General features: G+C 25.9%; 1 protein-coding gene across 5 annotated transcripts in view; it reads left to right on the forward strand.

The window, feature by feature from the left end:
- The first annotated feature begins 3,148 nt into the window (after positions 1 to 3,148).
- Positions 3,149 to 14,362, forward strand: part of LOC100206081 (zinc finger protein 852) — a 23,591-nt gene continuing 12,377 nt past the window's right edge. Inside the window, exons 1-4 of one of the 5 annotated variants that reach the window (XM_065805370.1) lie at positions 3,149 to 3,306; positions 5,005 to 5,088; positions 10,610 to 10,696; positions 13,261 to 13,347. In XM_065805370.1, coding sequence (XP_065661442.1) covers positions 10,625 to 10,696; positions 13,261 to 13,347 — 159 coding nt within the window. In that variant the 5' untranslated portion in view covers positions 3,149 to 3,306; positions 5,005 to 5,088; positions 10,610 to 10,624. Of the gene's footprint in view, positions 3,307 to 3,432; positions 3,693 to 5,004; positions 5,089 to 10,609; positions 10,697 to 13,260; positions 13,348 to 14,362 lie in introns of those variants that run through there. The other 4 variants (XM_065805371.1, XM_065805368.1, XM_065805372.1 and 1 more) reach the window with 4 other exon arrangements.

Genomic DNA, 14,362 nt, shown 5'->3' on the forward strand with positions numbered 1-14,362 from the left:
AGTTCATCCTGAGAATATACTTGTCGCACTTCTTTGTTCTGATAACTCAGCTATTGGCTGTTAGGGCTGGAAGTGAACATGGCTCTACTGATGTGAGGACTTTTAAATTTCCACAAACAAATAAACTTCGATGCGTGTAATATCAAAGGACTTATTGATTGGAAAAAAGAAGTCATTACTGAACCAGTTTTCACTTTAAAATTATCATTGTTCCAACTCAACGCATTAAAAGTTTCTTTCCTGGAGCTTCCGAAACGCAAACTTTGACAAACTAGGCCGCTGCGCGGAGAAACAAGTTGAGCGCGGTATTACCAGTGGTAGGAATTAAACTTGGAACTTCTCGCTTATTAGACGAGCGCTCTACCACTACACCACTACAATACCAAGGTTTTATATGAACACAGTAGTAAAATTGTTAAATAATGCCTGTAATGAAATCCAAAAAATACTTTGTCTAAGTCTAATAACCAATTCTAAAAAAGAACTATATATTAAAGTATTTGAAAATAGCTTAATTTTATATATAGTTTGTAACTATTTAATATTATTAATTTAGTGTTATTTTAGCGGCCGTGACGCAGTTGTTAGAACGCTTACTTTTAAAGCAAGAGATCGAAGGTTCGAAGCGGGCTTTGGGCATATTTTGCGCCATCGGTAAGAAAGGAGGCGTAAACTTCCTAGCTAAATGCTCTTCCACGGTGCTCTGTGACAAGACCGTTAGGTCTTCTTGGGGCACCTAAAACAAAAAATTAAAAAAAAAATCAATTTCTTACTATTACTCTATCTACCATTTGGTTGTTAATTAGTGGTTCTTATTAATTTTTTTTATTTACTGTTTTTCCAACTCCACATTTCCACTAATTGAGGGAAGCATTATCATTGCATTTCTTACTTATATTTTAAGATTGACGAGGATTCTTTTCGTAATTTTCTTTGTGATAGTCTTTAGCTTAATGTCTTTTGTATCTCCACTGATAATTGTGTCTACATAACCTGTTGGATTGAGGCACCCAGTTAGTGCACATGCGTTGGTAAAATGTTAGAACAATGTTGCAAGTTGGCACAACATTGGTGGCTGACGTTGTTATTACATCATTTTGGTTACAAACGCAACGCTGCCAACAACAAAAACCAACGTTGGCACAATTATTTTAAGTTAGTGAAGTGTATTTTTTTACGTTGATTCAACGTTGTTTTTTTAGTTAGCACAGCGTTGCATTTTAAGCAGACTTAACGCACGGGTAAATTGATAGGTGGGGAACATGGGGGCGATCGCTCCCATATTTTTTTTTATAAACTTCTATACTTAACAAAGCATGTTGTTTTAAAGTAAATTAGGAAGGCTGTTTAAAAATGATAAGAAATTTTAATAAAATTGTGTGACGCAAAAATAAATCTAGCTGTTGGGACTAAGACATAACTTCATTAATATAGATTAAAACAGTGTAAGATTTTTATAAGAGTCTGGACCCACCATGATTAAAACACTGTAAGGACTTTGTTAGAGTCTGGATCTATCAAATCAACCACTCCCCATTTTCTTTATGGAAGGCCAACAAATATCAACGGATAAATTTACAGAAAAAAACTTTAGTTATGTTTAAGAAACTAATAATTTCCAAAAGTAAAACTTTACAAGTAAACTGACTCAAATATGCATAAAGATGGATTAACAATTTAAAAAATAAAATTATAGATTTGGACTAAAAGGAGGAAAAGCTTCCGCGTACTATAGTTCTCAAACTCCTAAATTTTCATGAAAAAAAATAGAACTTTATCGTTAGTAAAAAAAACTTAAAGTTAGTGGAATATTCATTTTCATTAACTTCTGGGGTACGACAAGGTTCCATCCTCAATCCTGTGTCTATATTCAATATCTTCTTGATAATCTTACCTTAAGCTTTATTTGTTGAAGAAGCAGTTATATACTCCAGTTTTGATAAAAAGTCATTAATTTTTTGATGGCATAAAACAAAATCTTTAATGTGATCTCTCCTGTGATAGATGAGAGCTTGCAGTGGCTGGTGAATACTAACTGAAACAATGCTAACTTGTTTACTGATGATAACTTGCTTACGGGTGATAACTTGTTTACTGCTGATAATTATTGCAATACTGCTGATATTTCTATACTGACAAATAGAAAAACCTCTACTGAGTCCGTTACTTTACGTCTTCTTAGATTATTATTCTCTAATGACCTCTAATGGAATCCTTACACCCAAACTGCAAAGTTAGTAACTGTAAAGGTTGTTTTTTTTTTATTGTTCTTACCATTTTCCTACTCCTGATTCCATTTTCTACCTCTACTTTTCAACAAAAATTCTTTAAAAAATTCTTTTTTCTCAACAATGCATATCAACTTTAGTATTTAATATTATCAATTTACCATTTTCTGGCATTTTATTAAAGACAGGTTTAAAGTGATTATGATATAAGGTTATGAAATATGACTATGGTGACCGTTTCCCGGCTGATCCTACAATGGCTATGGTGACCATTTCTTCTACGGACACTGTCAACCCTAATAATATCTGATTACTCTGGTGGGAAAAAAGTTGATAAAGGTCATTTGTTGGCCGAACATATTTTATTATCATAAAATAAGTAGTTTAAGAGATGTGTAAAATATTAATGATCGAGCTTTGTAAAACAAAAGGTGTTCTTTTATCTACCATCACTTTTTAGTACAGAAAAAGCTTTTTACGCTAATTTTTAGATTTTTTAAAGAATAACTTTATGGTAAAACTTTATGTATTGTTTACTAGAGAGTATAAACCATAAATCTAATTTTCAAAATTGTGTGATAACTATTGCGTCGAGCGGTTTACTTATTTTAACTACGTAATTTTCCATCGGATTTCCGTTTTAATTGCTTTTAGTTTTTTTTTTTACTTAATACTTTTTTTACTTAATGAATGAACCGCGCGTTTTTAAAGGATTAAAAACTAGTTCTTTCATTGAGTACAAAAGCTATTAGAAAACTCCTTAGTTCAAACTAGTCACCCTTCTCCGTTGAATTAATTTACATTTATTTTTTTAAATTTATTTTTTTAACTTAATAATAAGTTTCACTACATCATTATATAAATATGTATGTTCCTGTAATAATCATTTGTAAAAAGTACTGTTTTTTATTGCGTAAATCAGTTCCCTCAACTATTACTTTTATCTTCGGGGGCGAGAGTCGTTATGTCATAAGATGACGGCGATGTTAAGTGCTATATTATAAATTTTTTGACGGGGGTTGTTGTCATCCTCTTTACCTGGGTAATGGTTTAAATATTTTTTGTTGCTTTAATTGAGGTAAATTTGTAATTTTAATAAATTATTTATTTGAACAATTTGTTGATAAATTTCGATATTTTTATCAACTGTATACCAAAATGCGCAAATGTAATTCAAAATACGTAAATGTTATGTTTTCGGACCCATTTTATTTAAACCCCTGCAAAACCCCCTTTAAGCGTCGTGCTTGTTTTCAAAACAATCGACAGACATCTCACATCAAATCGAGGTCAAAGGAGAGTATCCAAAATGGAAGAAAATGGGGTATATTCAAGGTCCCAAGATAAATTTGTAAACCTTCATGAAAAGTGGGTGACAAAAGGAAATATTTCTTATTTAAATTCGGAGAGGGAAGAGGTAAATGCAAGATATTTCTATCAGTCCCCTTTCGTTTAAGATTAAAGGTATAATAAGTTTAAGGTGTAAGTTTATATTTCAATTACGTTGTCACAAAAACTTGAAAATAACTTTTATTATTATTTAATAATTTAAATATAAAGAAAACTCTATATCAAGAAATATCATCGTATCTAAACAAATGTGTAAGCTATGTATTGACGGATTATTTACTTATAAACAAGTATTTTTTACATTTCTATTCATTTTATTTGTGTGTGAAATAATAAATCGTTTATATGAGTTTTTGTATCTTTTAGTAAAAGCTAAATGTATTGAATACTTGTTGTTTATTTCCAACACTTGAGCATACTAGATATAAATTATAGTTATGAATCTTTTTATTATTTAATTCAATAGGATAATATCTCAACAAGTTAGGCCAGGAAATAATGACAATTTACACAGTTACATTTTGTTTTGAATACAATATTTATAACACCTAAATAAATGTTATAAATAAAGTACTATGATCAATTTTTATCAGTTTTACTGATTGTATTAAGCTTACAACATTTTTGTCTAATGATAAACTTTTATGATGTTAACTCTTCGTTTTAACCATTTAAACTCAATAATTTGAATTCAATTTTACAATACTTCATGTCTTTAAATTAAAAAAGCAGAATATATTTTCAAGGAAAAATTAGCCTGCAATCAAAGTCATAAAAATAAAAGTGTTCCTAATCTATATTGCTGATGTTGTAAATACTATTTATTTAAGGATTTGTGTTTTATAATGGTTTATAAAAGCATAATAGAAAATTGTATTAAGTAATGCCAAGTTATTAACTGTTAATAATAATAATAACTGTAAATAATAATAACTGGATATGCAGCAGTTGTTGTTTTTTTGAATTTTTGAAAATTTTTTTCAAGTAGCTCTAGTCTCAGCATTTTTTTTACTAAAAAATTTATTTTTCTTTCATAATAGTATACAGATTTCATAGAAGAAATATTTTCCTAGCTTCTTTATAAATAAGCTGAAGATCTAAAATTTTATGTTCCTCAATCTATAGAAGTTGTGAAATAATAATCATAAAAATGTTTTAACATAAACATGTTTGTTAATAATATTGTTTTTATATTTTTGTTATTAATGTTTTTTTAATTTTAATAAGCATACTTTTTAAACTTCAAAATGTTCTTATGTCTATATTATGTTAATATTATTATCAAAAAAAAAAAAAAAATACATATATATATATATATATATATATATTATATATATATATATATATATATATATATATATTCAATTAAAGTTGTGTACTTTTATTAAATACATACTTTTTTTGATAAAGTAATTTTTAATTATAGTATACTGATGGTAATGGTTTATCGACAGATTATGATTTATCTTTACAAATTGAAAACATAAAGCTCAAGTCTAAATTAGAGCAGGTAACTTGTATCCATAATGTTTTTATTTATGTATGATGCATTTTTTTTTTTGTTGTTATAAATATTGAAATGCCACAAAAGCGCAAATTATTATACTGAAATGTTTTTAAAAATATTCAGAAAGTTTTTATTTTTTTTACTGCTTACATACATCGACTGACATAAGTAATGTAAATTTGGTCTAAAAAGTTATTCTTTTTTATGACTGATGCTCCGCGTGCAAATGTTTCTGTTGCTGATTTAGCACAGCCTTTATTCTTATTGTGACAATTTTTTAAAAGCTCTGAATATTATCTGCAAGTTTTACACTAAATTAAAGTTACTTCATCTGAATCATTTACTTAAAAGCTGCAGCACTTAAAAGCTGTAACCCTCAAAGCTGGACCAATATTACATAATTTTAACATATATATATTTTTGCATGCTAACACTTTAAGGGATTTAGGTTGGCAGCTGTATACCGTTGTAAAGCAAGGATATGTCACTTTTGCATTGGCATTGCCGAATGCCAACATAAATTTTCCAGGCTGTTGATATATATATATATATATATATATATATATATATTTGTGTGTGTGTGTGTGTGTGTGTGTGTGTGTGTATATATAAATTTTTAGAAAAAAAACAATACTTATTTCAGTATAACAACATTAGTATATATCTGAATATAATGCTGCATTTATAAATGTATGTGTGTGTGTATATATATATATATATATATATATATATATATATATATATATATATATATATATATATATATTGCTGTACCAGTGCAAGACCATATCATCTCATAGTTTATGTATTTTAAGTTACACCCCAAGATTCAGCAAGTCTTGCTGAATCTTGGGGTGTAACTTAAAATACATAAACTATGAGATGATATGGTTTTGCACTGGTACAGCAATATATATATATATTAGGAGACTTAAAGCAATTCTAAAACATCTAAAAATGTTCGCTCAAATGTACTAAATGAACAAAATCTTTGTATAGCACACGCCTGTTCTAATCAAGTTGTCAAGATAATACCATAACATCTAACAATGTTACAGTATCGCACTAATCATTTTTTAATGCAAATCGTTTTCTAATGCAAAAGTAATTATTTCAAATGCAAAAGTAATTATTTACAATGAAATCATTACTGTGTCTGTATTTTCTAATAGTGCTATATATTATATATTTTCTAATAGTGCTAAATACTATAAATAATGAAGTTAACCTAAAACCTTAACATTGAATTTCTCATAATAGGTATTTTTATGTTATGGTTTTACATAATATTATATATATATATATATATATATATATATATTATATATATATATATATATATATATATATATATATATATATACATACAATGAGCCCAAATTCAAAATTTTTGGAACAAAAAGATGCCAATATGTTCAAAGAAGAATTGGAGAAGCCTATCAGCCCGAGTGTTTAAACCCTACTATTAAACACAGAGGAGGCTCTATACAAGTTTGGGGCTGTTTATCTTCATCTGGAGTAGGTGATTTGATCAAAATAGGGGGCGACTCACCAGGGAATGTTATGTGGATATCCTAAGGCACCATGCTGTATCATCCGGAATGAGACTATTACGTCATAATTTTATTCTGCAGCAGGAAAATGACCCAAAACATTATTCCCGAGTGGCAAAAAATTATTTAAATGAAATGGCAGAGGAAGTAGTACTGGAATTGATGACCTGCCCCCCCCCCCCCCCCCAGAGTCCAGTTTTGAATATAATTGAGCATATTTGGGATTACCTGGACAGAAAGAAGGTCAAACATGCTCCCTGAAATGCTGAAGAATGTTTTGAATATTGCCTGGGATTAAGGCAAAAGGAGGACATAGTAAATATTAAGAGTTTTTTATGAAGTTTGACATTAAAAAGTTTGTAATTGTTCCATATTTTGTGTGAAATACGTGTATTTTAATAAGTTTATAATTTAGAACTTCAAACTTAAATATTAGAGAAGAATTCTCCAGGATTTTTTGAAAAAATGAAAGTGGTCTGAAACTTATTCACAGTACTGTATATATATATATATATATATATATATATATATATATATATATATATATATATATATGTATATATATATATATATATATATATAGTAGCGTGCAAAAGTTTAGAAACACCTACTTTTTTTCAGTTTTTAATGCATAACTTTTCACAAACTTTCTCAAATAACCTAAAATTTTTACCGAATGTGCTCTATATTATAACAATTCAAAATCCATTTCACAAAATTTTTAAAACTCACCGGTCAATTAAATTTTGTTTTTTTTGAAAAGGCTTTCGTGCAAAAGTTTAGAAACAGTATAATAACCCGCAATTATATCAGGTTTTTGTAAACAAATCATTATAAAAGCTCAATTTTTTTCTGAAATTTAATATTCGAATTAACTTGAGATATTTCAAAAGCAATGAAGTATAGCTAATTGAGAAATTATTTGTGAAGTTTTATAATTTAATTACGTAGTGAAATTTTAAAGCATGGGAAAGGCTAAGGAAGTTTCAAATGAAATAAAGAAATTAATTATAAAAGCTGTGGGGAAAAAAATGACTTACAAAAGGATTTTTGAACTTTACAAAGTTTCTAAACCAGGAATATGTCACATTATGAAAAGGTTTCGTCAGCGCAAAACTATTGAAAGCAAGCCTCGCTCTGGAAGACCTAAAGTTACAACTGAAAAGGCTGATAGATTATTAGTAAGGTTTTGCAAGAATAATCCTCGCATGACTGCTGTCGAACTTAATTCAATTATGCATCAGTTTCATGGCACAAACTGTAGCGTTGATACAACTAAACGTCAAAAAATTTATAAATTATACTTAATGATTAAAAATATATATATTTTTTTTTTACATATAATATGTTTTTTGAAATATAATATGTTTTTTAATCAAAAAAATATAAAATTTAAAAAATTTACCGTTTAAATTTAAGTTTACCGTAATAATCTCTTCTTTAAATATCTTTAATTTAAAAGGCGCCTTAAAATCACTTAAAAATGTATTTGTAAAAGTTAAATGAACAGATTTGCTAATATTTAAATTAAGTTCGATCCCCACCACGTCCCTGGTAGTACTGCGCTTAACTTGTTTCTCCGCGCAGCGGCCTTGTTTGTCAAGGTTCGTGTTTCGGAGTTATAGAGTTGAAAGAGGGTTATAACCACTATTAGGCTCCTCATCTGTAGTGGCCTTCTCGGCCTTGAGGAGGTAAATAACAGAAAGAAAAAGAAAAAAAAATCAAAATTTTAAAATTAAAATAATATTTATTACGGTTATTAAATGCTTATGTTTTTTATTCCAATAGTTATTTGAATACAAGATGTAAAACTATTTTGTTAATTTTACAAATATTGTGTAATTTAATATATGTAATTATATTTTACAATGCAAATATTGATTAAAAATTGTTTTAAGTATTTAAACATTTCATTACTATTTATTTAAAACATTAATAAATACTTAAAATTGAATTTACTAAAATATAGTTAATAAATGTTTGAAATACTTTGAACAATTTACAATAATTATTTACTACTAGCGTGGTATTTGCAACATAAGCATTTATTAAAGTCTTCAGCTCTCTTATCGTAACTAAAGTAACATTTGTCCACCGGTAAATTCAAGTATTCAAAAAAATGCCTTTATATCAACTCTTTATCTTAGGATAAAACTAAACAAGATAAACACAAATGATCAAAATGATGATGGAAAATATGATGACTAAAAATCATTGTCGCAGCACCGGTTTTAACTAGTTAAAAGATAAGGAGGTGGGGGTGGAAGGGTGAAGGACTCAAAAGTATATCCCCCCTCTGTCAATATATATATAAATATATATATATATATATATATATATATATATATATATATATATATATATATATATATATATATATATATATATATATATATATATATATATATATATGTATGTATGTATGTATGTATGTATGTATGTATGTATCTGTATATATGCAAATATTTGTTTTTTAGTGCTATTATAATTTAAAATTCAAAATAGAAATTAACAAATAATAGTTAATTTGAGAGTTTTCAACTGTATATTTTTTTCAATTTTGTATAGTTGTAAGTAGTAAATATGAGTTAAAGTGTGACATTTGGTTAGTACATTATAGATTTAATTGACAATAACTGTGATATTGATGATTAGCATAGGAAGAGCATATTAAAATGTCACCCTAAGTGACCAATAGACATTGTCTCAATATGTTAATTATCTGTTTTGATCCTTTAAATATACAACAGCAAAAGATTAAAAAAGGATGAAGGTGCCGTTGTTGATGTTTTAAATAAAGGTATCCTTGCTCGATTAGAAAAACCAAAATAAAAAAAATACTTCTTTTATAGAATCATCATAGAATTAGTATTTTTATTTTATTTTTGATAAATATTTTTAACTAACAGTAATTAAAATTTCATTACATGTTAATTACTTATTATATCTTTTTTTGACCATAATTTCCCCCATAATTTTTTTACTCTAATAATAATAAGATATGATAGTGGTGTAGTAATAAAGCTTTGTAAATTTCTCTTTTTTGTAAAAATCTGTACAAAAAAGTTTTTTAATTTTGCAAAAAAAATTTTGTAAAAATTTGTAATAATTATTTTTTGTAAAAATTCTCTTTTTTGTAAAATTTCTCTTTCTTTGTAAATTTCTCTTTATTAAAAATCTCTCTTTGTCTCTGGTAGCACAGTGCTCAACTTGTTTCTCCATGCAGCGTCACCAAGTCTTGTGTTTTGGAGTTAATAAGTTAAAAGAATGTTGAAACAATTTTAAAAATGAGTAGTCTTTTCAATTTTAGTAGCCTGCTATAACAAAAAAATTTTTTTTATGTACCTTAGTTTATCGGTGATTATAAAACAAATTTTATTTTGTGATTATAAAACAATGGTGATTATAAAACAAATTTATATTGTATTAAATAGAACTTGTTAATAATATTGTTTTTAATATTGTTAATAAAATCATGTTTAACAGAAAGAATAATTTTTCACAACTTCATTTTATGACATAAATTATTTGAGTACACAATGCTTCTTAGACTCAAAACAACCTGTTAAGAAGTTTACTTTACAAATTATTTGTGTATACAATTTTTCTTCGCCTCATAAACAACCTGTTAAGAAGTTTACAAATCATTTGTACTGTAGAACTGTACATAACACCAAAAAATAACAAATTTTTTTTAACTTACAAAGAGAAAATATAAAAATAATAAAATTTAATACCTATATTCTTTTATATAAGAATTTTTTACAGTATATAAAGTTATGTTATTTAATTTCAATATATATTTATTTGTGCCAAAAATTAATATTTAGGTTATCATTTAGGTTAAAAGTTACAACTTTTTTTTCACAAAATTAAATTTAGAATTAAAATAGACTTCAATAATGCAATTAATAAAACTATAAATATTAATAACAAAATTCACGTGGTGTTTATATGTTATTGTTTTAAAGGCTAATGCTAACATCATGAGGTTACTAAAAGAAAAAGATGATTTACAAGAAGAGCTGCATTCTACCAAAACAACTTATCATCATTTGGTAAATCTTTCTAAATATTTATATCTCTATATATTCATATATATCTATATTAGTGATGTACCAATTAATCGACATTGGAATTGGCTTAATTGGCCACTTTTTGCAGAATCCAAATCAGTATTGGCACCAACTTTTTTTTACTAATTAAATAATAAATAAACTAAACTTTATGCATAAGAATTTTTTTGAGAAATTGTTTTTATTGATTTTGCTTACAGGCAAATATGTTTATTCTTAAGATGATGTTTATAAGCTTTAATTTAACAGCTGAATGTACTTATACTTTTATTAACATGTTGTTTTTAAAATAATTTTGTTTTGTGTTGTTTTTCATCATGCCCTCCATCTTCTGTTGAAAGTAAACAATTGTTCAATTGTGGAGGACAAATTTATTCTCCACAACAAAATAGGTTGGCTCTGGAAACAGGAGAAACGCATATATTTTACATTACAATATTACACAATTTTACATTACAATATTACTCAATTTTACATTACAATATTACACAATTTTACATTACAATATTACACAATTTTACATTACAATATTACACAATTTTACATTACAATATTACACAATTTTATATTACAATATTACACAATTTTAAATACTAAACAGTGTTACAATTGCTATTGGTATTTTTTTTTTTAAATCTTAAAGTTTTTATTTTCTTGGTGTTTCTATTATTTTATTTTGAGAAAATGTATATATTTCATGTTATAAAGTTTTTTTTAATTTGTTTTTTTATAAAGAATTTAAAATTCTGAGTAAACTGCTTATATTTATTAATACCATTTTCTTTTTAAAGTTGAAATAAAAAGCATTTCTCTAAAATTGCATCTATATTTTGAAAGTTTTCTTTTCATAGTTAAAAAAAACTAAAAAATGTGTATTACTTTAACTTTGGGTCCTAGTATTTGTTTACCAGTTCTGATTCTATCAAAAAGTCAACACAATTTAAAATTATATGGTTTTATATTTTCAAAAATTTTAATTAATTCATCGGTATCAGCACTTTCCTACCCATCGGCATCAGCTACAAATGTGCAATTGGTACATCACTAATCTATATGTGTGTGTGTGTGTGTGTGTATATATATTTGTTTATTTATTACATAGTTATATATAGTTGCAACTATTTATTTAGTTCATAAATAATGAGTTATGAGGTTCTAAATTAATAAAAAATAAATAATAGGTTTACCCACAGCTATCGTGTTTTGCCAGAATAATGGATAAGTTGGCAAAACCATCACTCAGCTGTGCAACAAATTAATATATTAGTAAAATTCTCAATACTCATGAGTTTTCTGGTGGAATAGTTCATCATTTACCATTAAATAAGATTTTAGTTTTTTTTATAAATAATAATGGGCCTAATACACTACGTTGTGGTACTCCTGTTGAACTTGTTGGCAATCTAGATTTTGTTATTACATTACTTGTGACACCAGCAACTGTTTTTTTTAATGTGAAGTGCTTGCTTTTCCCATTATTTCCAGAAGTCATTATTACCAGATGTTCTGAAAACATATTAAAAGTTACCTAGAAGGTTGCCTTGATGTTAAGGGTGGTGAACCAATAACTTATAAGATGTGAAAGTTGAGTAATAATTTCAATACCAAAGATGTCTACACTGACAGACTTGCCCAATTATGATACAGAAGTCTTGATACCTTGTCAAATTACATCAGAAACCTTTACTGCTTAGCAAAAACTTTACCCCAAAATGGCTAATTATATTCCAACAACCATAGTACTTTCCAATTCTTGTCCTGGAGCATCAAAATTTTTTGGATTAGATTGTAAAAATTGATTTTCTGTTGAATTATCATCAAGTTTTTATAAAAAGTTAAAGGATTGTTCACTTGAAAATCTTTTTAAAAGTTTCGCTTAAAAATTGCTAAAAGTGTCATACTAAGCTGATAAGGACTTCATATTGTCATAACAACAGCATCATATCGTTGTTTATTTTAAAGTGTTATAACATATTGTTGTCTGTCAGATAATACCTCCTTTGTGTAGTATGTAGTAGTGATTACCATCTAAGATTAACAAGCTCCTCCTACGCTTACAATTAATTTTTATATCAGAGTTTTCTTTTTCTGTGTAAGTTGCCTTAATTATGTTTAAAAAACTTTACTTACCCTAATATAGAATCAGTTTAACGTTATGAGGAACCTGAAAAAAACTATGCTTTAAAAACTTTTTTCAATGAAAATTTAAATAAACTGTAAACTGTTGGAATGAAGTCACTTATTGAAGTGGCTTAAATAAGTTTTTTATTACTTCAATAAGTGACTTAAGTCACTTATTGAAGTAATAAAACATTTTATGTGAGTGATAAAAAAACTGCCCAAAAATGATTTCTTACCCTAAGTTTAATATTTTTAAACTTTATTATTCTATTGTAGAATATAAATATTGGTAGTTAATATTTATATCAAACTATAGTATTTTATAATTAGTTGTTATGTTTAATTTTTTATTCCATTTAATGTCTGTTATTAATAGTATAATTTATTTTATCATATTGAATTTTTTACTGTAAATATTGCTTTAGGATATAAAAGGAGTTGTCCAAAAATTAGAGCAGGAAATATATGTCTTGGAAGAGCAACTCGATCGTCAAAGAAAACATTATAATCAAGTATAGAAGTATATTTTTGGCGCTCCGTGACAAAATTACTATTAATGCCTAAAATAATTGCACTTATTATATATATATATATATATATATATATATATATATATATATATATATATATATATATATATATATATATATATATATATATATATATATGTATATATATGTATATATATGTATATATATGTATATATATGTATATATATGTATATATATATATATATATATACATATATATATATATATATATATATATATATATATATATATATATATATATATATATATATATTGTAAACATAAAATATAAATTGTTTATGATAGCAATTAATGTAAACAAAGAAAAAAGACCATAAAACAAATTTGGAAACTAATTAAATTTAATCATTTTTTAAAAAACAAAAAAGACAACTTAATATATATATATATATATATATATATATATATATATATATATATATATATATATATATATATGTATATATGTATATATGTATATATGTATATATGTATATATGTATATATATAAATTTTTGCTTTTGTAATTAAGAGTGTTGTTAATTTAATTTTTTTATTGTTTTGTTCGTTTGATTTTTACTTTTTCCTATATTTTTGTAAAGATTTATTAAAGATTAGACTTGTTTTTAACTTGTTTCATAAACTAAATATTAAATGTGATTTTGTCGTGGAGCATCACATTGTACAGTTGGCTCTGTGTGCATTTTTAATGCACATGTGTTCACATGAAAGCATGTATAGTTTTTATTATCTTTTAACTGATTGAGATTTTAACTGATTTATGATTATATTAATATCTATAAGTATAAAACTTTTTATCAGACAAAAATAAAAATAGTTACAATTTGTTCTGCATAATATAAGATCAATAACATAGTTTATATATAATTAAAAGTGGCAATAAAAATTTCATAACATGTATTAGTATTCAAAATTATCTTTTTAATCTTGGTAACCTACTCAGATACATTGCATACATTGCAAAATCTTTAAACTA

This window comes from Hydra vulgaris, chromosome 09 (genome assembly GCF_038396675.1).
Source record: "Hydra vulgaris chromosome 09, alternate assembly HydraT2T_AEP".
Lineage (NCBI taxonomy): Eukaryota > Metazoa > Cnidaria > Hydrozoa > Anthoathecata > Hydridae > Hydra > Hydra vulgaris.